Below are 26,521 nucleotides of genomic sequence, written 5' to 3' on the forward strand. Positions count from 1 at the left end.
TTCCGTGAATGATATAGGCCGTCTACGAAGCTGTTGGATCATAGGGATGAACGAATTACATGCATATAGGAGAACTATATCGTTACTGTACTCCGTACATATGTATGTGTAGATATATACATGTATTCTACACTACTATAAACTTCGCATGAGAGAATATTTGGTCATTCGATTGAGCCGAATTCTTTATTAACGCTAATTTTTGAATCGTCACTGATAACAGATGAATGAATTACATCTTGGCTGCCAGAGTGAGAGAGCAGTATAGGTAGGTCTACCCAGTACAAGTACTTCGCAATGCATGGATGTGGCTGGATGGAGCTCCAACTGGTCTAGTCTCTGCATGATCGATCCGGGCGCTTATAGATTGAGTGTCTCCCACCCACTTAGTCAATTCGCTTCACTTGCTGTAGTATAGAATGGAATGCGCATTCTAGACAGAGCAATTGATTGCTTCACCTGTACATACTGTGCGATGCTCCATAGCTCGATTTGATCGAGAGATTGGCCCATCAAACTGTGTGGATCGAGACTGACGTCGTGCAGCTCTCTTTGCGCGACTTCTTCCGAGTCACGTGCACCTTGCCAAGGTAGGGATTGCGCTCCTTGCGCTCCAGCGCTCCCCAAGCACTGTAGAGCGGGGTGCAACAGCTCGAAGATTAGTGGGTTTAGCGGGAAAATGAAAAAAATACAGTGGACACAGCAGCATAGACGGACGGGCCCACAGAACCTGAGGCAGCAAAAAAATGCACAGTAGGAGGAAAAAAAAGAGCAGAGCAAGGGAACAAAAAAAGCCCGGCGCTCCGCGTGACGAAGCGGACTGGCCTTAGCCGGGAAAAGAGAAAGTCGCCAAAGGTCGGCATCACGATTTTCACAAAACCCTCAGCCTGTCTCCATCCTCCTCTCCCAAAACCTCCTTCGCCCTCCGGGTCCGCCCTTTTCTCCGCCAATTGAGCAACTCCCAAGCCAGATCAAGATGCTCAGCCAACTGTCCCGGGCCTCTGTGAGTTTCCGTCCTCGCCTCCTGTTTGTGAGACCTCGCCGGGAAGAGGAGAAAAAAACCCTCTTCCTCCCAGCGCTGGCCTTTCTCCATAGCGTCTTGCCTCTTGTCATCATCGCCTCATCCCACCCTCCCCGCATGCGATGCGCTGGCCCGGCATGATGCAAACAAGCCCTGCACACTTCAGCTCTACTCTGCATGACCCGAAAGCGCTTTGATTGCTAACTAGCTTCGTGTTTCCTTGATGTAGCGCGCTGTTGCTGCTCGCGCCGCCAGAGCAAATGCCGTCCAGGTGAGGGGCTTCATTGCCCCGACCGTCTCCCGACGAGGTATGGAACTACGCCTTGTGTTTTCCTTTATGTGACTCTCCAATGCATACTTTTAAACATCCGATGGTTGTCGACCACCTCTTGCACCTCTTCACTTTTCGGCTGCGATGGAAATACAATGAGGGTGGAACGTATACTATATTCGAGGAGTTGCCATTTCAGCTATAGCCGATACCTCCGATAATTACCATTCGCTCTTTTACCTGGCCGCATTGGTACAAATTAAAAACACTCTCATCACACTCAACCTCATCGCTACGATGCTCGTCTTTTGTTGGGACGCATATCTCAACGCAACAAGTGTTGCGCTATTTCCGCCGCAACGACCATCCCGGCTTAGCTAAACCTGCTTATATATATGCAACCACACGACACTAATCGGGATTGCTGCTAACGTTTTTCTCTTTCTAGCCGACTTTGTCCAGGAGCTCTACCTCAAGGAGCTCAAGGCCTACAAGATCCCCGCCGTCAAGGAGACCGACTCCGAAGGTCAGGTCCAGGTTTTCTCCATGCCCAAGACCCCCGCCTCTCCCGAGGAGGCCAACCTCGCCGACAGCCTGAAGACCTACGAGTCCATGGCCGTTGAGATCGAGGGCCAGGATGCTTCCGCTCAGTCCGCCACCGGTGCTGCTCAGCTGCCCGACTGGCTCGAGGCTGAGGAAGAGGAGGAGCCCCACCACTAAAAAACGAAACGCATTTTTGAATTAAACCATGGAGGGAATTCCCTGTCTCTTAAGACAATGGGAATAAGGGAGGAGGAAAAAGGAGAGGAACTAGATCGTCAGTGCGAAAGCTTGACGTTCAGCGGTTTATGCTACAAAGGAAGAGTTAGAGGATGAAGACAAGAAGAGAGCCAAAGAGGAGGCAGTTGGGCATACCGGACAATCCATAATTTTCAGGCCAGGCTGAATGATGGCCAGAAACAAAGGAGATGTCGGCTTGCCTGGGATATTTTAAATCCCATTGTACATTTTTTTCCTTATCGATCAGCCTCGTCGTGTAGGACATCGTTCCGAATGCCAATATCAATCAAAGATATGCAAATGCCTCATACGTTCTTTCGAATCGTGACAATGTTTCAACCACCCAGCTCATGTAACATAATTTTCCATAAAAGATGCAAGAAATAAATTATATGCAGGTACTATCTAGTAGGAACCAATCGGATGAGTGATTTCACAAACATTTAGACTAAAAGCAGCACCATGTGTCATCTCATCAGGTATCCAGTATCCAGTATCCAGTATCCAATATCAGGCTGCTCTCAACACCAAACCATGGTGCATTATCGTCTTATTATTCATCAAATGCCAATTACTAAGTATATACAATAGCCCATTTCCAAGACAGCCAATGTGTTGTGTTTCATCATTCTTTCGTTGTTAGCCTCTCCCTTCGTCCATTAAGTATATTTACATGCGCGTCGACACACATAGAAAGAAGGCTTCACCATCATTACACCACATCCTGACTAGAGCGCATAACTAGACACGAATATAGAGGTAGCATGATCCTACTGGGCTTGGAATGCAAATAACAGCCAAAAAAGATAAAAAGTGAAAAAGGAAAAGAATCATGCTAATTTGCTTTTTTTTCTTCTTGTTCTCATTTCCTCTCTGACCGAGTTTCCCTTTTTTGTTACACCATTTGTTTGTGTCTTCTCTTTCTTCTTCTCTTTCATGAAATTTTTTTTCTTTCTTTTCTTAATAATCTGGAATCTGCATCTGACTCTTTCACTTGTTTTGTGAAAGGGAGTCTTGATGCTTTGAAGAATTCCATTCATCATCGTATGTCTTTGGCTCAACCTGAACTCCAGGATCCTTTCCTGCACATGTAGTAGCCATGGAACAATGCAAAATGCAAAACCAGCCAACCCCTCCTAATGCAGATGCCATATGATTAATCGGTCGTATCAACATCGTCGTGGTTGTTCTCGGGATATCAATTTTTTTTGTTCAGGGACAAGAGTCGACCTGCATTGCCATGACACGAAGAAAACAAAACAGGGGAAAATAAACAAACGCCATGCAGCCCACCACATCCATTCCCATGGTACCTGGGGTCCGATCAAACATCATTTACGGGTCAAAATGCGAGCCTCCAACCATTTGCTCGTCGTGTCCAGATCTGACGATGCCACTCATCCGGTTGGACACTCGGGGATCGATATCATCCAGATTATCCCAATCATCGTCACCATTCGCGTGGGCATCATCCATATTCTCATCGTCGTTTCTCGAGAAATCGCGCATGTGGTCATCTAGTGCGCTCTCATCCACGTAGGTGAATCCATGGAAATTGGCCTGCACCGACGGGGAAAGAGGCGTAGAGGCAGCATATCCTCGGGCCAGCGCGGCAGCGCGTTCGTTGAGAGATCCATTCTGATCCAATGCAGTGGTGAACTCTGGGTCGAAATACGAGACGTCCGTTGCCGACTTCAACTTGGGCTTGAATGGGGGTGAAATGAGCTTCTTGGCCAGGAGGTTCCAGTCAATATCGTTGAAGAAAGGGTGCCTCTTGAGCTCTTCAGCGTCGTCCGTTGCTCCTAGTCTGTGTTTGGGATTTCTATTAAGCAACCCCTTGACAAAGTTGCGACCCTCCTGAGAAAGGGTGTCACGCGGGAACCGAACCTTGCCAAAGGCAATGTTCTTGTACATTTGCTGGGTGTCTTCCGCGTAAAAGGGGCTCCATCCACAGCACATCTCAAACACCAAGACGCCCAGAGACCAAAAGTCAACCATTTTGGTATATCCCGACTCATCGAGCAAAACTTCAGGTGCGAGATACTCCGTGGTTCCGCAAAAAGTATTGGTGGTGTCGTTCTTTGTAAGATTTGCCTTGGACAATCCAAAATCGCAGAGGGCAATGTGGCCGTTTGCATCCAAAAGAATGTTTTCAGGCTTAAGATCGCGATACACAATGTCATTTTGGTGAAGGTGCTGGATTGCCAAGATCAGCTCGGCGATATAAAACTTGGCTCGCTTCTCGTCGAATCGACCTTCCTTCTGGAGATGCCAGAAGAGCTCTCCGCCAGACATGTAATCAGTCACCAAGTACAGTTCTGATGGCGTCTGGAAGGAGAATTTGAGCCCGACGATGAAGGGTGAATCTGATGTGGCTGTGCGAACAAGAATATTCCGCTCTCCCACGGTATGCGCAACTTCCTTCTTCTGAACAATCACCTTCTTCTGCAAAACTTTCATAGCATAGATTCGCTGGGTATCCTTCTTTCGAACTTGGTAGACTTGACCAAAAGTGCCCTTGCCGATGAGTTTGAGAATCTCAAAATCGCTTGGGCCAAAGTGCTTCTTTTCAGTTCTTTGGTAAGAAACCTCGACTAATATTTCGCCCGTCGGTATATTCTCGACAGTGGTGTTGGCGTGGCCTTGCAGCGCAAACCACCCTTTGACAGGGCTGTCTTTTCGGGCCTCGAGGTTGACATGGCCCAAGAACTCTTCTCCTCCAGAAGCCGCGTGGTCGTATACCGAGAGGTCTACCAGCATATCCGAATCGACAACGTCGCTATATCGGCGGTCAGTGTAATCCTCCAACAGTTGGGAAGTGGACAACTCACAAAACTGCCTCTGCGTCCCATTTCGGGCTTGAGTATAGAGTTCGAAACGTTCGGTTGCGGAAACTGCTGTAGTCGCTAATACTAGTATTGCTACTCTGGCGGCTGCGCATCGGGATGGCCATGGGCCTGCCAGAGTCGCTTACTTGGCGCTTCATGGGAATGGCACCAAGCCCGGTAGGTGTTCCTACCACTTGTTCCTCCTCTTCGATGGCATGGGGTCCGCCAGAGATAAGCTCACTTCGTTGGAATACGGCAACGACATAAGGGTCACGGCTCTTACGTATTCCCCGCGCTTCGATAATTTTGATGGTCAATTTCCCCTTGGCTGCCGGAGCGTCGGCGCCAGAGTTCTTCGGGGTTACTGTGCCACTTGTCTCGGCGCCTTCGTTGCCAGATCCGTTCGGAGTGTCCCTGCCGTCTGACTGTGAGTTGGCTGTAGAGAGGGCTCTAGTAGGGGTAGGCGGGCCGCTCTTGATTAAGAGACCACGAGTTAGCTCTTTCAGTCCTTGAAGCGAAAACCATTTGCTAGGCGGAGCTTGAGCTGCCTCAAGCCCGACACTGAGTCGATGCAAAGGCAAAGTTGAAGAAGAAGATCTATGGGCTTGTATATGTGACACGGAACAAAGAGCTGGTGCAGCGGTGGTATCTGACAAAGGAAAAGTAGAAGATGAAAGGGAGGAGGGTTCGCGGTCCTGCGAAGACTTTACAGGTTCTGAGCGGCTCGAAGTGCCAGATGAACTGACGCTTCTAGTCTCTCCGCCCGAAAAAGTTGTTTCCGGAGTAGCAGACCCCAGAGAAGAAGATGAGGAGGATGAATGTGTAGTGATGGGGGGTGGTAAGGAGGTTGTAGATCCCTTCAGCTGCTCTTGGCTATCGCGCGTGCGAACAGTCAAGGACTTGGATCGCGGGGAGTGAGCTTCTATGGGCTGTGATTGTATGTAAGGCTGAGAGCTTTCAGCTTGCTCAGGCAACTGCATTTCTCTGGATAAGCAGTCCAGCAACTGCTGGTCTGACTTCTGGTCCGAGGACGCGCGCCTCTCTGGAATTGACATTGTAGAAAAGTTTTCCTGACTTGCAGAAAGGTCTTGACGAACCTGGGAAAAGTAGGTCATGATTCCGGGCAGGCGTTTATCGTGAGGGTCGGGATGAGGAGTGGCTATGCCGGATCGAGGGGTCTCGTAGCCGATATGGTCCGTACCATCCTCCTCAGGCGCAGCGCTTCTGGCAGGTTGGTCAGTACCCTGCATGGTCAACGGAACAAAGAAAAGAGAACTGAAACGGAAAAATAGAAAAAAGAAGGAAAAAATCAAAGCATTGGTCAGGCCAAAAAGACGACACTTGCGCGGGGAAACGGTATTGAAGTGGGAACACTAGTTTCACGGCGGCCCAAGGCGCCAAGGAAACGGTGGATGAAAATTGAAGTCGTGATGTGCACTAACTCGTTAGGGGGAAGGATGGATTACAGTGGACGAGGAAAACACGGAGACCGCCGGCCAGACAGCCCGGACCGTCCAAAGTGAGGGTAGTCAGCGATGGTCAGCCTCCGAGAGCGGATCCGGATGGGCAAACACCGGGCGCAACAAGCGCGAGGGAAAAGGGGAATGACGATGCGAATATTGCTCCAGCATGGTCATTTAGACGAGTGGGGATATCAAAGCTTGATCAAGGCAGGAAAAAGAACGCCAGAAACATGCATGGTCGTGGCGGGGTTGACCAGGCCGGGGAAAAAAAAGGTGGCCAAGGCGCTCTTGAGCTTATCAAGCGATCCGTCCAGATAATTCTAGAAAAATGTCTAGAAAGGGCATTTCCCTTCATTTGTTTCTTCTTTTGGTCTGCCGAAGAAAAGGTTGGCCGGCCGGGCTCGAATAAGACTTCTGTAGGGGTTGTGCGTTGGAGGGGTTGGCCATGAGTCAGGAAGTCGATCCAAGTAAAACAGCCAAACAAGATCAACTAACAAGCTTTCCCAGCTGTATCGCTATTCCCTGATTTGTGACGTGGGTAGGCGCATGTAGTAAGTAGCTGATGCGCCAGGGTATGACGACGTTGGTTCCGCAAAATAGCCGTGATATCCAGGACAAGCTTGGTTCCAAACCCTTGACGCTTTTATGGCCAAGAGAAATTTTCTCGATTGGCATGTGCAAGCCCGCTCGATGTTCACTCGAGGAGTCGTAGATATGAAGCACTATCGGTGTGTCATGGCGGTGTCTGATAAGCGTTGTCTTGAGTGCCGTCGCTTTCTCTGCTATTAAGCCGCAAAGGGGCCGTAGGCAAAATAGAACCCGGTAGATACCGATAATACCAGGTTGATTGACCCATGGCGTCGAGCAGCGAGACATTGCAGCCTGGGGTGGACGCTGGATAGTCAAGCTGAAGCTGTTTCAAGCCCGGACAGTCTGCATTGTGCCCAAGACCAGCGCCACTTGAGCGCCAGATCTCCACCAAAAGTCTTATTTGGAGCAGTCGCCATTGTATACACTTTGATTTTTCCCCCGTCCATAAAACAGCAAAAACAAAACAAACAACCAAACAGGGGAATGTTCCATCAAATATGAGATAGATATGGGTATTCGATGATAGCTCTCAAAGTACAGCCACTACTTGGTAGCTTGCAAGGCTATCGTGAGTAACCGCTACGATGGCGGGGCCATGGCGTTCAGCGCATCGACATGGAGCCGCCAGAGCGCGGGATAAAGGGCCGAAACAAGGCAGAGAGAGACACAAACACAAAACCAACATACTTTGACATCATTGCTTGAGTTGCCCTCCGTAGAAGGTCGAAGCCGCCGCCAGCATGAGCGCTTTCAGGGCCTGACATGTCGAGCAAGCGGGGGAGGATAATCGAAATCGTAATATCTCAAAAGGCTACAGAGGGCGGCGAGGCGATCGAGCTAAGACGGATGGGCGGGGGAGGGCCCGTTTGAAGTCGGATGGCGTCGCGCACGCCAGAGGTTGGTCGCGGGAAGGGGGAGTCGACACCAGGCGTGGTGATGCTGGAGGATGAAAAACAATATCAAAGACTGGCGATGATGAAAGGAGAAAAAAGTTGATTGTTAATGGACAGTCTCTTGGGGCAAAAAGCCAGCCAGAGGAAGAAGCCGCTGGGCTGCAGGGCTCTAGTTTACGTTAGGCGGGCCTCAGTGCTCCGTACATGGGACAGGTACTGTGAGGAGGGCCCGTACAGTGTGTGGGCCGCTGCTAACGGAGGGCTTGCGGCTGTTGGTTAGGCGGGTGGAGCGCTGTAGCTTGCGCTCTGCCAGTTGCCAGCGCCCCCTAGCGTCAGCGCGGTAGCGGCATGGTAGGCCGAAATCCGCGTCCCCGATCAGGTAGATTGGCCTCAAAAGCTCGTTTTCGCAACCTCAGCCACGCCAGCCAGACCGTCATCCACACCACGCGGCCAGCCATAATAGTCGCCTGGCTAACTGCGATTTCGTCGAAGCGATGGCGGCATCTCGAACATACTCCTTACATCTGCAGAACAGGTGTTTTCGTATTCGCATATCTCGCAGGATTTGAGTCGACCAGCTGGCAGCTGGCGATGGATGATTCAGCTTCAGCTCCGTATGGAGTACATCAATGCTACTGCCGGCACTACTCCATACTCGTAGACCGACTCTTGACATCGAATCGATGCTTCTAACAAAGTAATGTATGATGCTGCCTACTGCTAGCTGCCTCCAGTATAGTAGTGTGGTAGCACGAGTAGTGCTCCCTTGCATCGGCCTCGCTGTCTTCTCCCTTGCGTCAACAGGAGCTCCTCTGGAGATGGAACGTGGACGCTGTGGAAGCGAATCGACCGCCGACTCGGCTGTCAGTAAGGCGGTGGCTAAACTTGACAGGGTCTTGTTTCCGAGATCTTGGCCAGCCGCACGGCGAATCAAGCATCGCCGCCCGTCAAAGTTTTGGAGGCGCATTACCGCGTCTCCCGAGACAGGAGGGGGAATCCTTCAACCCAGGCAGCTATGGAGAACCACCTACTATGTTTTTGCTTTTTGCCTTGCCTTGCCTTTTTGTTTTGTCTGTTTTTGCCATCTGCGGAACGCACGCCACAAGCCCTTGATGCGGTGATTTGCCGCTTTGCTGCGACATCACATCTTCCACTTCACCGAGTGGAGATAGCCCCATCGCTGCAATATCTTTATACATACTGTGAGGCGGGGCTGCGATATACTTCTATTGACCGTTTCTCCCCTATCGCGCAGAGATTCTCCATCGCCTGGCCTCTGGTCGTTCCTAATACGAGTAGTGCTTCTTTACTCCCTGGCTGGGATGTGGTGGCGGTGTGAGTCAAGACAAGACAAGGCCGATGCCGTGCTGCTTAAGAGCTGCAACATAAGTCCCGGTAATCTGGTAATGGTGTCCAAGATCCAGGTCCAGTGAAAACAACTCCCAAGCCACTCTCGTACCCGCTATAAGCCGCAGTAGTAGCAGTAGCAACAGTATCAGTAGTAGCCGTAGCACTCACTGCAAAGGCATCGAAGGGGATGCCGCTTTACTCTAGCACTATCTCGAGTGTAACTTGGTTATGACTGCCTTGCTGTATTTCTCATAACCAAGTAGACGAGGCAAGGGAGCCTCGCGGCGCTAGCCACCTGGCCCTTCGTCAGACGAGCCAGTGGCCCGAAAGTATCACAGCTTTCTTTCGGCCCTGGGGGATTTTTGGGGTTTCACCAGAATCGGTTGAACTGATCCCTCCATCATCCCGCCACCCCCAACCATTTCAACCGAGACAACCACTATCGAAAATAGTTGACCAGGAAAGCCGAGATTTGGGTGTGCTGCTAACTTCTGAGTACCGTGTAGCACGTACAATATGGCTTTCAGCACGCTATCGTATCTTTCCGTCTTGTTGGGCTTCATGCAAGGCAAGCCTCTGATACTGCTATAATATCCAATGCTATACAGTGCTTGGCCACCCCCTCAGCCGCGACTCAGTCTTGCCACCATCACCGTCGTGAGATTGAAATTGTGATTGGTCACAAATTCGTTGCCTTCGTTCCCTTATTATTCGTTAGCGAGCCAGCTGGTCAAGTGTCTGAGTTGGTCTGGACAGCGCCCAACTCTATCACGGATGCCTATTCCCAGCTTATTAGAGGGGGAAAAAAGAAAAGACATGCATTTGCCACCGTAAACTCCAACACTGAGGGGAACACGCAGGGTTACATGTAGCCTTCAGCAGGGGCCTGGAAGAGGCTACAAGCTTGAAGAGAGCTCAGCCTCGTCTCGCTGCAAATCAGCTGACGTGGGATCAATAACGTATATGTATTGGCATTTTGCATGGACATCGCCGTTGTCATTCTCCGCAAAGAGCAACTAAAAGCGATGCACATGCACATAGAACAACACATGGCATGAGGATCCCCGCACTGTGTCTATGTCATCGCCGGGTTGCTGTGGCTAGATGGTGGCGCCTGAGTTTATTTCTTGTATTCAAACGTGGGCTTCCTAGGCATGCAAAAACGTTTTTGCGCCGAAGTGGCCTTGGGCGATTAACACAAGCAGAATTTTCTAGTCCTCTTCTAGCCTCGTCTTCTCGCCAAACCTACCTACCGTAATGTGGATTTGTCCACTTTTACTTGGAGTCCTAGAGCCACCGCCCGGCAGCATCGTTTGACAAGCGAGTTCGTAGTTATGCATCCTGCCACCGAGGACATCTCGTGGGAACATATAACGGATACACCGCTTGGCTGTCTATAGTGATAGGTGTTAATTGAACCTAGGACGTTGTCGCTTGAGCTTATTCTTATAAATTGTACGGTTTGAATTAGATTTCCAGCCCGGCAACCTGCTTCGGGTGATGATACCCCTAACCCATTCTCAAAGTGACATTGAGCACACAAGATACAACAACCGCGCGTAGCGAACATCCCGAATATTGCCCGGTGGCTCTAAGACTTGGCCTATTGCTATATACGCAATGATGCCGGGCTCAATAAGAATTTCAGGGTTGCTCGTATATTATAAAGGTTCCATTTCGCCGTTCTATACGTTCTATACGAAGTAGCGTGGCCAGCGTCGTGCTCATCTTTCACGGGTATTATGCGGTTGTCACTGGCAGTAGTTTAGATGCAAGAATAATTATGAAGCAAGTTGTAAAAATAGCTCCAAGCTGATGAGACGTTCATTATCATTTAATCGTAAAACGCAAGCTTAATGAATTAGTATTCCCCCTTTCCTGTCAAACCCAAACCCAATCTCACAGCTTAAACGGACTGATGCTCCTTAATCATAGCCAGCCATCTTTGTTCCATTTCTGGAGTCACATCCTTTGGCCAAAACTGAGGGTCTGACGTCTTTCGTGGAACCAAGGGGTCGGCATAGCGACCTACACACAAGCGGATCGCTCCGGTTAGTGCTACGAGAGACGCGTGACTCGGACACACAAGAGGCGACAAGACAAGACTTACTGATATGGAATTGTTGGTCTAAAAGACGATTCTTGGCAGCCTCGCCTTCTTCCCTGAGTCTCTTGGCTGCGTTGGCGGTTGCGTTGGCGATTGCAGCGGCCACGGCACTGGATGGTTCAGCCATGGCGGTTTGGTACAAAACACTGGAAGGAGCTTGTATTAACATATTTCCCCATTATTTGATATTTCATAGAATCTATCATCATACCTGGTAGTATAGCAAGTTTGAAATCTCGAATCCTCTGAAATCTGCGAATTTGGCGGTTGGTTATCGAGCATCAGGTTCACGCAACAGCAGCGAATCCGCAAGAAGGTACCTACGCCAAACAAGCCGGCCCCACTGAAATATGCTCTCCGCAGCCCGAAAAAAGAAAGACCTAGCATGGAAGCAAAGCCCGAAAATAGATACTCGGAGATACTTTTGACGGGACACTAATGGCATAGAGTTTGCGTTCACAGCGGCTAATAGCCTCGGTACACTCTAGGTACTGCGCGTCAAAAAAAATGCTACACACAAACAAATCGAACTTTATAGCCCATTCGCGCCGAATGGCCAGCTCGCTCTGAAAACCCCGACGAAGCGGATTTCTTACAGCCAACGGCCATCGATGCGCACATTTATAGAGCTGCAAAAAGAGTATGCAGGCTGCCTAAGAGATCACAAAAATACAAACGATATTAAGACCGGACTTTGGAATTGCTCTGCGACGGCAGGTTCTTTCAGCTAGGGCTCGGTGATAGCAGAAAGAGACAGCGAGCTCAATATAACATCATTCCTCCCTCTGCTCGAAGCACGCTCTTTTCTCCAAGCACTTCTAGCCCTATAAGCAAATATTTCCATTCCTTCTTCCTCAATTTCAAGATGAGCAGAGCCGGCGGTGTTCCCAATGCCTGGGACGACGAGGACTGGGAGGCCCAGGCCGACAGAAGCGAACGCAAAGAGGCCCAGGTCGCTCCGCAGCCCAACCTCAGCAGACAAGAGCGGCTACACCAGCACGCCGAAGCAAACCGGAGATTATGGGAATCAGCGTATGGAGAAAGCTTTTCATAAACTTGTATATATTCTTCGTTTGTCTTTTGTTGACTGACATTTCTCCTTTTGCTCTTCCGGATAAACAGCGATTCTTCGAAAGAGACATTCCACTACGTCGAAGCTGCAGGCGGCGGCGTCCCTCTCACTGCAACCTTTAAACCTCAGGTCAAAGTTCTAAGCCGCAAGCCCGTCATCGCCAAGAAAGATCCCGTTACCGGCTTATCCCAATTATCGCTCGACGACGACGACGATGCCTCCAGGGCGCCGGAAGTGCAGTTGACGCCGGACGAAATCCGCGCAAAGCAGAAGCGAGACCGCGAGGAGAAGCAGCGGCGCTACGACGAGGCCAGGGCCAAGATCTTTGGCGAGTCGGCACCCTCGTCGCGCGGATCGTCGCCGGGCACGGGCACTGTCACTCCTCCCAGAACGGAAGGGCGAGGGGCGTACCGTGGTCGTGGAAGAGGACGGGGAGGTGGTTATAACAACAACAGTGGTTACAATTATAGCAACAACAACAACGTCAACGTTAGCAGCGAGACCAGCAGCCAACAGTTTGAGCCTCGGCGGCCTGCGAATCAGCCTGGCCCCAGGAGAGAGCTGTTCGACCCTAGCTCATCCCCGAGACCAGATTCACTCAGACGAGGCGGCCGTGAAGGCAGTGGCAGCGATACTTCTATGCGGGGACAAGCTGGTCGAGACGAGCATCAAGCAATTCGATCACCAAGAGGGCCGGACGGGAGTGGCAGAGGAGGATTTGGCTTTACACAGCGTGGCAACAGAGCGACTTGAATTATTTGTTTTCATTGTACGCTTTTGCGCTTCTACTTTCTACCTATGAAAGCTACCTACCAGCCGCCGCCAGCTTTGCCAGCTAAATGGGCGGCACTCTCGGTGGCTGAGCCCTTTCCAACATCGCTGATCACCTCACGATAACTCGTGAATGCCAGTCTATCCAATCCTATGCCTGTCATGGTGGACCAATACGCCAGGGTATCATCTATATATGAGTGGGAAACGCTTCCCTTGGTATTCTCAGGGCTACTGCCATCGAGTCTGGACTGCGAGTCTTCGCCCGAGAAATATGCTTCGTCAATCTCTGCCAGCCAATCCTTCTGCTCTTGTGGGCCTGGCTTTCCCGAGATATTTTTTCTTTCTAGAATAACGGCATCATCAACCTTGATTTGGCCACCGCCGTTGGTGCAGCCTCCGGGGCATGCCATGACTTCGACGAAACTAAAATCGAGAGCCGCTGCCTTTCCTGCTGGGCGACGGGCGCTTCCAAAGGGCTTTCCGCCGGGCATACGAGAAGGACGAGCTGGCTTCAGACGCCTGACAAGATTCTGGATATTCCTGAAGCCATAATACCGGGCAGCCTTGAAAACAGGCTCGCCATTTATTGTGATAGAATATTCAATCACATCGACGTTGCGGCCTCGGTTGATTTGAATCTCCGAGCCTGGGGTCTGAGCAGCTTTGGTTTGGAGAATGTGGTGTAATAGCCCGCCAGAAGAACCAGCAACTCGCGAGGGATTTCTTGAACCCTTCTTTGGGAATAAGAAAGCGTGAACTTTATCATCAGGGAAGGGTATTGATGGTGGGACAGATGATGCGGACTTTGAAAAATCAAAGAAGTTGAGTCCCCTTGATTCTGCGAGCATCAAAACCTCCTTACTCGTGATGACGCAGTCGACGTCCCGAACCCCTCTTCCAGGCAGACCCGAGCGTGCCCATACTTCGTCAGTGAGCTCTTCTCGACTAGCCTCCAGCTTCTTGTCGAAGCAAGGCATGACGGCTACATGCCATATTCTACCGGGTGGAATTCCCAGCTTTCGGCTCAATGTTGTTTTCAAGATGGTACCCATAAGCGCTTGTGGCGACTTGACTTTGGATAAATGTGGTAGCACGTATGGATGAGTCTTTTCTGCATAGCACACCCAGCCGGGACATGACGAGGAGAGGATTGGTGTTGATGGCGTTGAGACGCCTGGTGTGGGCGATGAAAGGACTTCGGCCGCACCGAGCGCGAGCGTCGCATCTCGCGCCACGTTAATATCCAATACCCATTCGAAAGAATTGTTCCATTTTCCTCCTTTTGCAACCCCTTCTGGACTTCGTAATAGGTTCTCCAGCATGTATCCAGCCTGGCTCTCAGACACATCTCGCCCGCATGCAGCAGCCAGGTTCGCCCTCGTCTGGGAGCTTACACTAGCGACGAACAGCTTCGCATCTTCATTTTCGAGACCGTCGACTTTGAAATTTCCTTGCGCATCTGGTCCCACCACACGCAGCGCCGGAGCCGCATCGAGCGTTGAAATCACTTCGCTGTGGCTCTGTAGACTGACGAGGATGGCCTCTGCGGATGTGACACAGCCGGAGCAGGCAAGGCAGTCTGTGAGAGAGATCTGAGCGGCCGAGGCAGCATTGGGCGCAGAGGGATTCTGGCCGTCAAGGACGACTTCGTATTCGTTGGAGGACTGCTGCGCGGGAAGAGCTGGGAGGGTCTCGACGGGTTTGATGCAGGCGACTCCGGGAGAGATGAAGTCGTTGAGGTCGTCGGCGGAGAGAATGGCACTCATGGTGCTGGCTTTTTTACGGCAATGCCGTTCGCTTTTGAGTTTTCCGCGACAATAAGAGTAGCGATGGTAAATTAAATTCTTATAGCTGTTTGTTTTTGTATCCGGTTCGCCAACTCAAGTTGTAGTTTGCAAGTTTAGAGAAATGTATTTCCCAGCGGCTTATCTCCCGAGTGGCGAGTTTTGCGATCCGTGGCGCACTTAAATCTTGATAAGGCACGTGTTAATAGAAAAGAGTACTTTTAAACCTCGGATTACAGTGAGAATAATAGGATAAAAGAAAATCAGGTAGAAGAAAAGAGAAGCAGTAATGTAGATTCTCCGTCGAAATGTATTGATTGCTAGATCATTAGCACATATGATGCTGCTGCGCAAATAAAAAGTCGAGGATTTCAAATCTATCTATTGAAGGTCCTGGGCGATGAAGGCTTAATAGTGGGGATGCGAAATCGGCGGGCGAGCTTTGGTTGGTAATGCGCTTAAGAAAAAGATCCCTGCGCTATTAGGTAGTATTTCCGCCGAGGAGCTACATACGTTTACTAGTGCCTGCATTAAGAAGTTGAGCTGATGCTATACGAATATGGAGAAGCGATATTCAACAAAAGTGAAGAATTATCTCAATTTAATCACTTATTCGTAGAGCACGGATATTACAGTTGGTAGCGGACAAACGAGCTCTTGAATATCATATTAATTTTTTTATATTTTCATCGCTCTATCTTACATCATACAAATTCAACAAAGATCCAACTGGAAAGCATCTCTTCAACTCCAAAGAGGCAGCTATTGCATTAGCTTAATTGGAGCTTCTAAAGCTGGAATAAAAAGAAACAAGGGAAACCAAAATAATATCTAGAAACAATGACACACAAAGAAAAAGAAGAAATAAATAGAAGAGGTAAAACGAAGACCAGCGTGGCGCATCTCTGCCCGCCTCGAGTGCCTTCTCGTAGAAACTCCCAAAACTCCCAGCCGCATTCTAGAATGCACGCCACCTTTTTTTTCCGTGAAATCCTGTAGATAATCATCCCAATCATCAAGACTAACCACAATCCTGGAAAGAGGCTCAGGTTCTTATGCTTCACTGGTAGCCGCGGCGGTGGCTTCCTCAGCCACGCCGTTTGTGATGCCTTCATCCTTTTCCTTCTCTTCTGAACTGCTAGGGAGCTGCACATCAGCAGCGCCAGAGATGATAGCCTGGCGCCGCTCGCTCCAGTCCACCTCGCTCTGGATGACTTGTGATAACAAGATTTCCTTCTCCAGCCACTCCTTGTAGTAAATGTCCTCCCACTGCTTGCACTCGTTCTTCAGCGCCTCTCCAACCTCCTCGGCCCATGTTGCTTCCCAGTGGCACTTGCGCCATAGCTTGGCAAGGGGATACTCAAGCTCTGTCTCTGTGAATAGATCGGGTGGGAGTACTGTGAAGCATTCCGATGGAGGAACGTCACCGTTGGCATCGTCTCCGTCGTCTTGCCCTGCAGATTGTGATTGGGGTGTTTTGATGATGATCTTGAGCTTTCCGGTCCGACCTGTTGGCCCGGATTGCATAGATTTGGGCACCGGGTCAGACGGTCGAAGAGCCTCGGTTTCGTGGACGGTTCGCATGTGTTTGGCAAGCGCATCGGATCTGGTGAAGGAGCGGTCGCACTCTGTTGAGCAAGTTGTCAGTAATTAATCATGTATATAAAGGCGCAGGCCATATTCGATAATGGAGCAGCTGTCGTCAAAAAGACCTACCTGGTAGATAGCAGTAGAATGGCTTCTCTCTCGTATGGCTTCGCATGTGAGCCTTTAAGGCGTAACCACTCGCATGAGGCAAGCCCTTGCGGTTGCAGCTTCGCCACTCGCACGTGTACTTCTTCTGACGGTTCTCAATGTGTGAATTGTGGATGTGCTCGACCAGCTTGTCCATGTTGCCCTGGTCTCCAGCGGGACAGCCATCCCAGTCGCAAACCGTCACCTGGTCTTGGAAATCTTCTTCCTCGAGCCTGGCATTGACAGGAGAGCTGGGAATGTCGCCTGACGTGTCCGATGAGATATCCGACATGCCCTCGAGCGCATCGGCTTCCAAAACAGGCTCGTGTTCCGGATCGGGTATGACGGCAGATGAAGTTGTCGAGCCAGCCTCAACTTTCTGGCGCTTTGACGGCCGCAGCATCGTCTCCTCATCGTGGATATCTTCCTCGTACGAAGACTCCATTGCCGATGACAATGGGGAGTCCGGCGGCGAGTAGGGCGCCATGGTCGTCGTCGGTGCGCGCGTCGCTGTGCTGGAGAAAATGAAAGTCGCGTAAGAAGCAAAGCTATCCGAAAGATGCTATCAAAAGCGATGACAGAGGAAGAAGGAAAAACGATTGATAAAGGCAGTAAAACGCCTGGAAAGCGAAGAGAAGGAATTGCGAGATGCCCTTACGATAATCGGCGATCGATTGGCGTTTCGGGGGGAGATAGAAATAAAGAGCGCTGGAGGCTCTGTTCCTGCGTCGTCGGAAAATTGCCTTAGCTGCGCTTGCTCGCCATAGAGTGGTCAGTCTTACCCCGTACTGTGTTATAGCTCGATGAAGCAGGGGCCCTGGCTGGCTGCGAGAATGTCGCACAGTGTGAGCCTTGCCGCGATAGCGTGACGCCTCCTAAAAGGGAATGCGGTGATGGCTTCATGAACATCAAATTGGCATTATTAACTCCCTCCTGTTCTTTTGCCCCGTTCACGTTCAATTTTTTCTTGGATTCATTTTGTAGTTTGCTTTTATTTTTACTTTTATTTTTCTTGGTTGCACTTTTTGAAAAAGCCAAATACCAAGCTATCTTTCAATGTCTGAACTGACTTCAGCATGCCCAGAAGAAATACCTTACAAACTTTTTGCTAATCCTGTATGTATACGCTCGAAGAGAGCGTAATAAATGCAACCCATATCTGACTCTCCTTAAAGCACAGCAACATATAGCGAAGAAATAGAACCCAGTATATCCAACTCGCACAAAGCCAGCAATTCCGTATACAATGGTATCAAGGCGGCAAACAACCAATTGGTCTGTTGAACTGTGATGTTGAAACTAGCTTGCATTATTCAAGCTTAAATTTCCACTCCCAAGACTTTTCTTCTCTGCTTCACAGACTCGGCCAGCTTATCAAGCACCTCCACGGTATCCGCCCAGTTGATGCAGGCATCTGTGATACTGACACCATACTTGAGTCCAGATTTGCCCTCTTCAGGTACCTTTTGGTTACCTATTCAGATATGTTAGCAAGGTTTTTAAATGGAGCAACTGGTTCCACGGAATACTGCCCACCTTCATCAATATTACTCTCAATCATGAGGCCCATGATGGCTGTCTCGCCCTTGGCCACCTGCTCAGCGACTACGCTCGCAACCTTGGGCTGGTTCTTGTGGTTCTTTAGAGAGTTGCCGTGGCTGCAGTCAACCATCAGTCTGGGAGGTGCTCCCTTCTTCTCCAGAGCGGCTTTAGCTTCAGCGATGCTCTCGGGATCGTAGTTGGTGCCCTTGGTGCCACCTCGCAGAATGACGAAGCAGTCATCATTACCTGTTGTGCCAACAATGGCGACAACCCCGGGCTTGGTGACGGAAAGGAAGTGGTGGGGGTGCTTGACAGCGCCCATGGCATCAATAGCGACGCCAAGTGAACCATCAGTTCCATTCTTGAAGCCGACGGGGAAACTCAAGCCACTCGCCAGTTCACGGTGCAGCTGGCTCTCCGTTGTGCGCGCACCAATGGCACCAACACTGAGCAAATCAGCCAGGAACTGAGGGGAGATGGTATCCAACATCTCGCTTGCAATAGGCATGCCCTTGCTCGTCAGATCAACGAAGAGCTGGCGCGACAATCGCAATCCCTTGTTGATCTTGAAGCTACCATCAATATCCGGGTCGTTGATGAGGCCCTTCCAGCCGACCGTCGTGCGAGGCTTCTCGAGGTACGAGCGCATAACAATGAGCAACTCATCTTTATGCTTCTTTTTGGCTTCGAGGAGCAGATCACAGTAGGCGAGAGCAGCAGCAGGGTCATGGATTGAACAAGGACCCACGACAATGAGCAATCGCTGCTTGGGGTCCTTGCCATTGACGATAGCTACGGCTTCATTACGGCCGTCAATGACTGCCTTCTTGGACTCGGCTGTCTGTGGGATCTCATGCTGTAGCAGATCGGGCGGTGTTAGAGGGTTGTAGCCTCGAACTAATTTTAGACGAAGACGATTCAGTTAGCAAAACCTGATTCATGGAGCCTTTAAAAATAAACAGGGAACATACTTCTCCAATCTTCTGAGTCGGCCTGGTTGCCGACGTTTTTATTCTCGATGTAGAACTGGAGGGGCAATTTAGTGAGTCACTCCACTCATATACCCAAAGCTGGCAATGGAAGATGCCTGTTGTTAGAGAGCACACGTACGGTAGACATGGTGAACAATTGCTCCTGGGCAAGAATTGAAGAGATAGGCCGTAGGAAGAGAAGAGTAAGGTATTTGAGAATTAGAATTTAGGTTGGAAGTAGAGAAGAAAAAAAAAGTTGCAGACGCTGGGTGACGTCAATAGCAGGCGATTAACAGGATGGTGGCTTAATTGGGAGACGCCAGAAGGAGTATCAATAAACTTCCAGCTTTTCCTCTTCTCCTTGTATTCTCGAGAGAGCCAATGGGTATAAATCAGATGTAGGAAAGAAAAAAGAGGATATTGACATGTGTTTGGAAATTGAGCTTCGTTTATTAGAAAATCAGTGCAAGCAGGGCTACATGTGCTAAGTGCGCGCATGCACTAAGCTCCAGCGCCCGCCCACATGCCAAATAGCTCTAGTATTTCCTCTTACGATGTTGCACCGGCAGCGGCTGGCGCTTACACTAAAATTTCGGTGCTTCAATTACTCACACTTGGATGCAAGGGCCGACGTCGGTGCTCCATGTTCCTCTGCCACAAGCACAAGCTCTCATTCGTCCACGCGTGTCTAATTGCAGAGTCGCGGTTGGGCGAGCTCTGAGTCCTTGGGTCTCACGAAATTTCAGATGGAGCGAGCCACATAGTAAGCTGTAATGGCAAATATCCAATTTAGTCCAACTTACGTCAGTTTGTGTAGTCAGTTTGTGTAGCTTTGGATGCAAGCATAACTGTAGAATACTATGTAAACCGTCTGCCATTTTCAACTGTAAGAAACATCTTGTACTTTGTACGTGGCGGTATAATTCGTGGTATTACTCATATTCTCTATCGAGACGCACGTATGTATCGTCTGTGCTATCGAAAAAAGATCAAGCCAAAATCGCTGCTCGCTCCAGCCCTAACCATTTACATGACATCAATATTGAGAATCTTAATATCTTCCTCTGGTTTCTCCTTATGCGTCCTCGTATTCTCAATCTTATGTATCACATCCAAGCCCTGTGTCGCACGTCCGAAAATAGTGTGTTTGCCATCCAACCACGGCTATAAAAAACAAAATTGTCAGCGTTCTCATCTCTTCTCCTTGCATAGCAAGCTCTGTGGGTCAAAAACTCACCGTCTTCTCCGTGGTAATAAAGAACTGACTGGCATTCGTATTCGGGCCTGCGTTCGCCATGCTCACTGTGTATGGCTTGTCGTGTTTCAAGCTGCTAAACTCATCCTCAAAGTCTCGTCCCCAGATACTCTCCCCGCCAGTGCCGTCGCCAAGGGGATCGCCTCCTTGGATCATAAACTTGCGAATCACACGGTGGAATATTGTGTTGTTGTAGTACCCGCGCTTTGCATGCGTAACAAAGTTCTCCACTGCCTTGGGCGCAGCATCGGGAAACAGACGGATATGAATGTCGCCATACGTAGTATGAATTATGGCAGCGTTTCCTGTTTCAGCCTTCTTGGCAGCTTGCGCTTTGTCTTTGCCTCCTAGCACAGTAGGCTTCTCGTTTTGAACGTCTCGTGTCGACTTGCTAATCTCCTCTTCATTCGTGAACATGTAGAATCGAAGCTTGCCTACGCCGGTGGCGATGAGAATCGGATCACGAGCTTCTGATTCTTGCAAAAGAGGGTTGCTTGAAGCACCCATCTCTACAGACACTATCCCCTTCTTCTGGGGCTGTCCTTGGTACATGCCCAGATTTACAGCGCGAAAGTTCTCATCCTTGCCATACACTTTGACAACTTGGTTCGTATATGTGTTGAGCACTTTGATCCCTACCATGGAACCGTAAAGGATAAAGTTCCCTGACTCATCAAAAATAATATTCGACTTGTTTTTCAAAGTCTGTGATTCAATCTCTCGCTCTTGAGCCAACCGTCTACCAAACTCCACATTGTCAATCTTTTGTGCCGATGTACCTGCCCGCTGCATGTCCTCGGCTACTTGGAGCGACTCGTCGTAAGTCTTTTGCAATTTGGCTGATGCAAAGTCAAAGATCCGTATTTTCCGGTCCGGCAACGAAAAGGTGGCCAGGCTTTTCCCGTTCGGTGATATTGTAAGACATGTTGGTACGGATTTGGCCTTCTTGAAGTCAAACAGATTCGTCGAGCTCTTGAACTCGAAGACGTTACTTGGCTTCTCGTAGTTGTCGCTAGGCTGCCAGTATTCGACCATGCCGTTCTCGTCCGCTGAGACAACACAATCGAACTCGTCGTTGAACGCCATTATATGTACAGGACTCCTGTGTAGACCTTTTATGGTATGAATAGCTTCTTCTCGTTCACCTCGGCCATCGTATAGGTGGATCAATGGCTTGGCCTCCTCCGACACAGCTAATAGAGGAAACGAGGCTCCCTTTTTGTGAACCCAGCAGACGCACTTGGATACATATTTCAAGGTAATCATGGAAAGCAGGTCAAACGTAATGACATCGAAAATCTTGATTGTTTCGTCGTCGCCGGCGGTTGCAAAGCTTCGTCCGTCTCGACTGACCGAGACCGACGTGATCATGCCATTATGCGCCTTGAACTGCTTCACAAATTCAATGCCTTGGCCAATCTTCTTCCAGAATTTGACGACACCATCGGTAGACGATGTTATCAGGAACTCGGTCAGGGGGGTCCATGTGGTGAAGAGCACCTGCTCCTTGTGCATCAATGACTTGGAATATCGGGCGGACTTTGGTAGTGCAGAAATGTATAGCTTTTCGTAAGGCAGGACGCGGCGCTTCTTCTTGGGGGCCTCGGAGGTAGGAAGCTGCGGTCCCATATCATCATCAGACGAAGAATCTATTTCAAAAACACGCCGTTAGCCTCATGTACAATGCTTGTTGAGCCCAGACAGACCAGCCATCGTACCTGAATCATCTTGCTGTGCATACTCTGCATGGCTGCGTTTCTGCAAGCGGCTGTCATCTTCAGCTGCAGAGTCCGCCATGGCTTTTGGCAGATCAAGAGATTTCGGAGTAATCCCAAGCAATTGAAGAGACAATGCCGTCGAGGCTCGAGAGGAATGGTTGTTCGCGGCTGAGAAGGCTGACCGTGTTGCAGGAGCTACAATCAAGTTGACGAATTAGCTTTGAGCATTAGCTGCGAGCTGTAGCCTTACGACTTGCATGCATATCCGCACTGTGCTCCAACATATAGCCATCCCCCGACGGGATGGCATTTCTATGGGGCTGCATCTTTATGAGATAATAACATTTCGCATGTATTTTATTTTTTAAATTAAAAATAAAATTAAGTCGATCGGTTCGATTATCATATACCTTCTATTCCCGTCTCATTGTTGCTTTATCCCACGCATTCAATAGGCTTACACGAAAGCTGATAACATGTCTCTGACTTACAAGGAAATGATTGACGAATAGCTATTGAAAAGTGATAGCATAGGGAGCGCTTTCCTTATTTTTACACGAGATATTTCTTCAAGTAAATCATTGCTAAGTAATGTCAACAAATCCCTGATTATTTATTATCTAACACTGATTTAACCGGGCACATTTAATCCCTGTATAGATGACGCTGAGAAAGATATCAGCATATACAGTCTATATAAATGCAAATGCTTAAACTGTCAAAATATATTTATGATACAGTTCAGAGACTTGATTTGATATCCCCAGAGTGCTGAATCCGACGCAAAATCGATCTATTCAAATCTCCGATGTTTTGAACTCCAGTAAATCCCATGGTCAAATCGAGATCAGCCAGCAACCCAGCTAGTACTGCCTCGGCACCCTCCTTACCATTGATACCCAGTCCATAAACCACAGGTCGACCAACCAAGACAGCTTTGGCTCCAAGAGCTAGGGCCTTGAGAATATCGGCACCAGTTCGGATGCCAGAGTCCATCATGACGGTCAACTTGCTACCAACAGCGTCGACGATTTCGGGGAGGACATCCAAAGTTCCGATGGCGCCATCGATCTGTCTGCCGCCATGATTACTCACAATAATTCCGTCCATGCCATGCTCGGCCGCCAAGACGGCGTCTTCAACGCTGAGGATTCCCTTGAGGATAATGGGTCCATCCCAGTGCTTCTTTAGGATCTTGAGGTCTTCCCAAGAGCGGGAGACTCCGGGGAAAGTGTTTCCGATCCAGTACATTGCAGCCTGCACCATATTGTCCTCTGGAGTTCCTCCATCGCTCATTTCAGCAAATTTGCGTCTAAAGACTGGGTCCGAAAATCCATTTGCGTCTCCCACGCCAACTAGGAAAGGAACATTGGCGGTATCCAGGTCAGTTGGCCTCCAAGCAAGAGTCCAAGTATCGAGAGTTACGACGAGCGCCGTATAGCCGTTGTCCTTGGCTCTTTTGAGAAGTGAAGCCGTGAGCTCTTCGTCGCTGGGCCAGTATAGTTGAAACCATCTTGGTGCTCCTGGTGCTGCGGCCGCAACTTCTTCAAATGTGGATTGAGAAACTGTGCTCAAGGTGAAGGGGACGCGTAAATTCGCACAAGCTTGAGCAACGCCGATCTCCTTGTCTTTATGGAATAACGATTGGACGCCGATGGGTGCAAAGAGAATGGGAACGTCTTTCACAAGTTAGCTCATGAATATATTAAAGATATTTCGTGCAGGGCAGCAACTACAAAGAAGAGTTTTATATATTGCAACTTTACTTACCATATTTCTGGCCAAAAAGAGTGACACTTAGATCACGGGGCGTTGTGGGCTTCAGGACGCGGGGAATGATTTTCCACTGGCGGAAAGCAAGACGGTTGGCGTCCATTGTTGCGGCCTCACCGGCTCCGCCCAAGATGTAGTCAAAGCCGGCTTTGGGCATCGCCTTCCTGGCCTGCTCTTCGAGCCGATTTGGATCCGTTGTCACGACGGGCAATTCACCCGCTAAGAGGCCCTTTTGGATAACAGTCCGGAGATACGCAGCGTAGGGCTGAGGGCCATCGCCGTCTTGGTCTGCCATTGCTACTGAGGACTAATGAATGATTTGGTGGGAATAGTTACAAAAGAAGGCGTATAAACATATGTTTATTTTATGTACCTTGATTGGAATATGCAGGTATGTTATGAAAACAAAAAAAGATTCGCCAATAGTTGTGAAGTCAAAAATAGCCCCGTCTAAGGTTAAGGAGCACGTCTCTCTTTATAAGAGGTGCCATCGCGGGGGACTGGGAAGACTTGCCTCGGCCCAACAGATCGCTTGTGCATCATCCCACCACTACTAAGATTCTGGCGCAACTCGCCTGATATAAATCAGCCGTCTGACAAGCGGCGTAGATAAATGTCTGTAAGTAGAATAATCGCCGAGAAATGGGAGGAAAAATTCGCCGAACTCAGGTTGTAGTTACTTGGAATACAGGAATACAGGAATGCTTTGATAACAGAATGTTAGCCGCAACTCACAGACGACTTTATGTATGAGTACAGGTAATTAAGAACAGCTAGTAATAATAGCAATGAAGAGAAAAAATAAAAAGACCAATGGCAATGTTTAATAATAATCCTTAATAGTAATAATCTAGTTATTTTCTTGTATAAATAATTGTAAATATTAATCAACTGACAGCACCTTGTAACTACCTAGTACGGAAGGTACTTGGGTCTCCCCGCATTTGCATGAGAAGCCCAACGAGCTTAACTAAATAGATGGGAATACACCGTGGTTGCATGAGTAGATGGCGGTTAGCTATGTTATTGCTGACTAGAATGTCATGGTTATTAGCAGTCTGTATGAGTTGAGAACAGTTGAAAACAGTTCCTGAGGTCCTCTTGACACCTTCTACTGCTGACAGGTAAGGCGTGAGATTTTAGCCAGGCATTGAGTATCGTCCGCTATAGCGGGCAACAGCGCTCTCTAACAGCGAGCCCTGTACCATGTACATGCACTGGCCATGCGCGTGCCAAATCCGGGCTTGTACACTAGACCCCACTACAAAGCCTAGTCTGGTGAAAAGCTGGGCCGCCATCACTGCTACCGATCTCAAGCAAGCCAATCGGGCTTTACTTCGAGATCCCTCCACTGAATCTCGCCAGGAGCCAACCCCATGACCGAGAGATAGAGATAGAGATAGAGAACCCCCAGACGACAGTCTCTCACCATGGATATCGACGATATCCTCCGAGAGGTAGATCCCTCCTCTCACGGCATCCCCCTTGAGACTCGTGACCTGCAGGCCTTGACGCGCCTTTGGGTCGCTGAGAGATCAGCACCAGAGCTGCTTAAGTGAGTTTTTCTAGATATTCATCGCCCAGACTTTTTACTCTAAATTATACAATGACCGTTTGCCCTTTACTAACTGTGTCGTTTTTTCGATTAGCTGGCCTACAGATGGCTTGTTCGAGCGGGTCAATTCCAAGATCAAATCTCAGATTGAAAAGATCGAAGATATGACAGGAGATATGGACCCCAAGACCAACTTTGCTCTCATTGTCATTCAAACTGAGCTGGAACGATACAAATTTCTTGTAAGAAGTTATCTAAGGACACGAATAGCGAAAGTAGGTGAAAACCAGCCCCCTTCCCAAGCAGCATGAAAAAAAGAAGAATTCTTGTGAGAGATAGTAGCTGCGGAAAGAATCTAACATCGTTTTCAAGATCGATAAATACACTCTTCACTACCTATCAACCGAAGAATTAAGACAACGCCTCTCTCCCACTGAACTGGCCTATGCCACAAGGCATCAAGCCCTCCTCCACAACCACTACCTCTCATCCTTCCTGTCTTCATTCCCTCAGCGCCTGCAGAACCTCAACGACACGGCCGGCAACGTCAGTATGATTGACTCACCGGACCTGGATGCCGCAGTATTCGTTCGTCTATTACGGGATAAAGACGTTTTTGGTAGAGGAACTGATGTCGATACCATTCTTCCCGCGGCAAGCGGTGATATTCTTATTATGAGGTGGTCGAGCGCGAAGGATCTTGTTGAGCATGGGGATGCAGAGCTTGTTTGAAGGAATCTATTTTTTGGGCAAACGAAATACAACGGCGTTATTTATTCAACGAGGGAGAACTGAGGGTGACTTATTTGGGATCAAAATGGAATATCAAAAAGCTAACGAAAGAGGTCAACGCAAAACAGCCACTGGATACCACTGGATAGGACTGGCGAGGCGAAGGCGTTCATGAATTTGGGGCGAATATAGTCATTCTATAACAGGACATGGAAATATTCAACAAATAACAAGAAGCACATCATTCAAATTAAGTATCAAATCGGTCGTGATAGCATTCAATATACAACAAGCAATCCGCTCTAAA

At 49.1% G+C, this 26,521-nt stretch overlaps 10 protein-coding genes across 10 annotated transcripts; 3 read left to right on the plus strand and 7 right to left on the minus strand.

Moving 5' to 3' along the window:
• The first annotated feature begins 759 nt into the window (after positions 1–759).
• On the plus strand, positions 760–2,324 carry GGI43DRAFT_19437 (F1F0 ATP synthase subunit h). The gene is made up of 4 exons (XM_083199989.1): positions 760–1,003; positions 1,251–1,329; positions 1,741–2,024; positions 2,299–2,324. The coding sequence occupies exons 1-3, from the start codon at positions 977–979 to the stop codon at positions 2,010–2,012; spliced, it is 378 nt and encodes a 125-aa protein (XP_083066253.1). The 5' UTR covers positions 760–976; the 3' UTR covers positions 2,013–2,024; positions 2,299–2,324.
• Positions 2,325–3,407: 1,083 nt separating this feature from the next.
• Positions 3,408–6,765, minus strand: GGI43DRAFT_427218 (kinase-like domain-containing protein; the record flags this gene model as incomplete). Its single annotated transcript, XM_083208781.1, has 2 exons — positions 4,904–6,765; positions 3,408–4,851 (listed from the first exon to the last, which is right to left on the minus strand). Exons 1-2 carry the CDS (start codon positions 6,148–6,150, stop codon positions 3,408–3,410), a joined length of 2,691 nt encoding a protein of 896 aa, XP_083066254.1. The 5' UTR covers positions 6,151–6,765.
• Positions 6,766–10,909: 4,144 nt separating this feature from the next.
• GGI43DRAFT_19207 (uncharacterized protein) lies at positions 10,910–11,942 on the minus strand. Its single transcript, XM_083199959.1, has 4 exons — positions 11,516–11,942; positions 11,308–11,450; positions 11,101–11,225; positions 10,910–11,049 (listed from the first exon to the last, which is right to left on the minus strand). The coding sequence occupies exons 1-3, from the start codon at positions 11,689–11,691 to the stop codon at positions 11,104–11,106; spliced, it is 441 nt and encodes a 146-aa protein (XP_083066255.1). The 5' UTR covers positions 11,692–11,942; the 3' UTR covers positions 10,910–11,049; positions 11,101–11,103.
• On the plus strand, positions 11,516–13,157 carry GGI43DRAFT_19516 (uncharacterized protein). Its single transcript, XM_083200001.1, has 3 exons — positions 11,516–11,620; positions 11,793–12,336; positions 12,427–13,157. The coding sequence occupies exons 2-3, from the start codon at positions 12,170–12,172 to the stop codon at positions 13,127–13,129; spliced, it is 870 nt and encodes a 289-aa protein (XP_083066256.1). The 5' UTR covers positions 11,516–11,620; positions 11,793–12,169; the 3' UTR covers positions 13,130–13,157.
• GGI43DRAFT_19205 (iron-sulfur cluster assembly protein NAR1) lies at positions 12,791–15,129 on the minus strand. Its single transcript, XM_083199958.1, has one exon. It carries the CDS (start codon positions 14,914–14,916, stop codon positions 13,186–13,188), a length of 1,731 nt encoding a protein of 576 aa, XP_083066257.1. The 5' UTR covers positions 14,917–15,129; the 3' UTR covers positions 12,791–13,185.
• A 448-nt stretch (positions 15,130–15,577) lies between these two features.
• On the minus strand, positions 15,578–17,448 carry GGI43DRAFT_390774 (C2H2-type zinc finger protein). The gene is made up of 2 exons (XM_083204359.1): positions 16,651–17,448; positions 15,578–16,562 (listed from the first exon to the last, which is right to left on the minus strand). The coding sequence occupies exons 1-2, from the start codon at positions 17,153–17,155 to the stop codon at positions 15,988–15,990; spliced, it is 1,080 nt and encodes a 359-aa protein (XP_083066258.1). The 5' UTR covers positions 17,156–17,448; the 3' UTR covers positions 15,578–15,987.
• A 180-nt stretch (positions 17,449–17,628) lies between these two features.
• On the minus strand, positions 17,629–19,680 carry GGI43DRAFT_390775 (3-deoxy-7-phosphoheptulonate synthase). Its single transcript, XM_083204360.1, has 4 exons — positions 19,321–19,680; positions 19,182–19,236; positions 18,205–19,107; positions 17,629–18,142 (listed from the first exon to the last, which is right to left on the minus strand). The coding sequence occupies exons 1-4, from the start codon at positions 19,327–19,329 to the stop codon at positions 17,988–17,990; spliced, it is 1,122 nt and encodes a 373-aa protein (XP_083066259.1). The 5' UTR covers positions 19,330–19,680; the 3' UTR covers positions 17,629–17,987.
• Positions 19,681–19,968: 288 nt separating this feature from the next.
• Positions 19,969–22,349, minus strand: GGI43DRAFT_390777 (WD40 repeat domain-containing peptidylprolyl isomerase). Its single transcript, XM_083204361.1, has 3 exons — positions 22,155–22,349; positions 20,419–22,085; positions 19,969–20,345 (listed from the first exon to the last, which is right to left on the minus strand). The coding sequence occupies exons 1-3, from the start codon at positions 22,231–22,233 to the stop codon at positions 20,208–20,210; spliced, it is 1,884 nt and encodes a 627-aa protein (XP_083066260.1). The 5' UTR covers positions 22,234–22,349; the 3' UTR covers positions 19,969–20,207.
• Positions 22,350–22,486: 137 nt separating this feature from the next.
• GGI43DRAFT_390779 (lactate 2-monooxygenase) lies at positions 22,487–24,726 on the minus strand. Its single transcript, XM_083204362.1, has 2 exons — positions 23,925–24,726; positions 22,487–23,833 (listed from the first exon to the last, which is right to left on the minus strand). The coding sequence occupies exons 1-2, from the start codon at positions 24,220–24,222 to the stop codon at positions 22,896–22,898; spliced, it is 1,236 nt and encodes a 411-aa protein (XP_083066261.1). The 5' UTR covers positions 24,223–24,726; the 3' UTR covers positions 22,487–22,895.
• Positions 24,727–25,188: 462 nt separating this feature from the next.
• On the plus strand, positions 25,189–26,457 carry GGI43DRAFT_390780 (DNA replication protein SLD5). The gene is made up of 3 exons (XM_083204363.1): positions 25,189–25,482; positions 25,577–25,757; positions 25,855–26,457. Exons 1-3 carry the CDS (start codon positions 25,358–25,360, stop codon positions 26,212–26,214), a joined length of 666 nt encoding a protein of 221 aa, XP_083066262.1. The 5' UTR covers positions 25,189–25,357; the 3' UTR covers positions 26,215–26,457.
• The last annotated feature ends 64 nt before the right edge of the window (positions 26,458–26,521 follow it).

The sequence above is a fragment of the Trichoderma evansii genome, assembly GCF_050947405.1.
Source record: "Trichoderma evansii strain SZMC 28006 chromosome Unknown GGI43scaffold_1, whole genome shotgun sequence".
In the NCBI taxonomy this organism is placed as follows: domain Eukaryota; kingdom Fungi; phylum Ascomycota; class Sordariomycetes; order Hypocreales; family Hypocreaceae; genus Trichoderma; species Trichoderma evansii.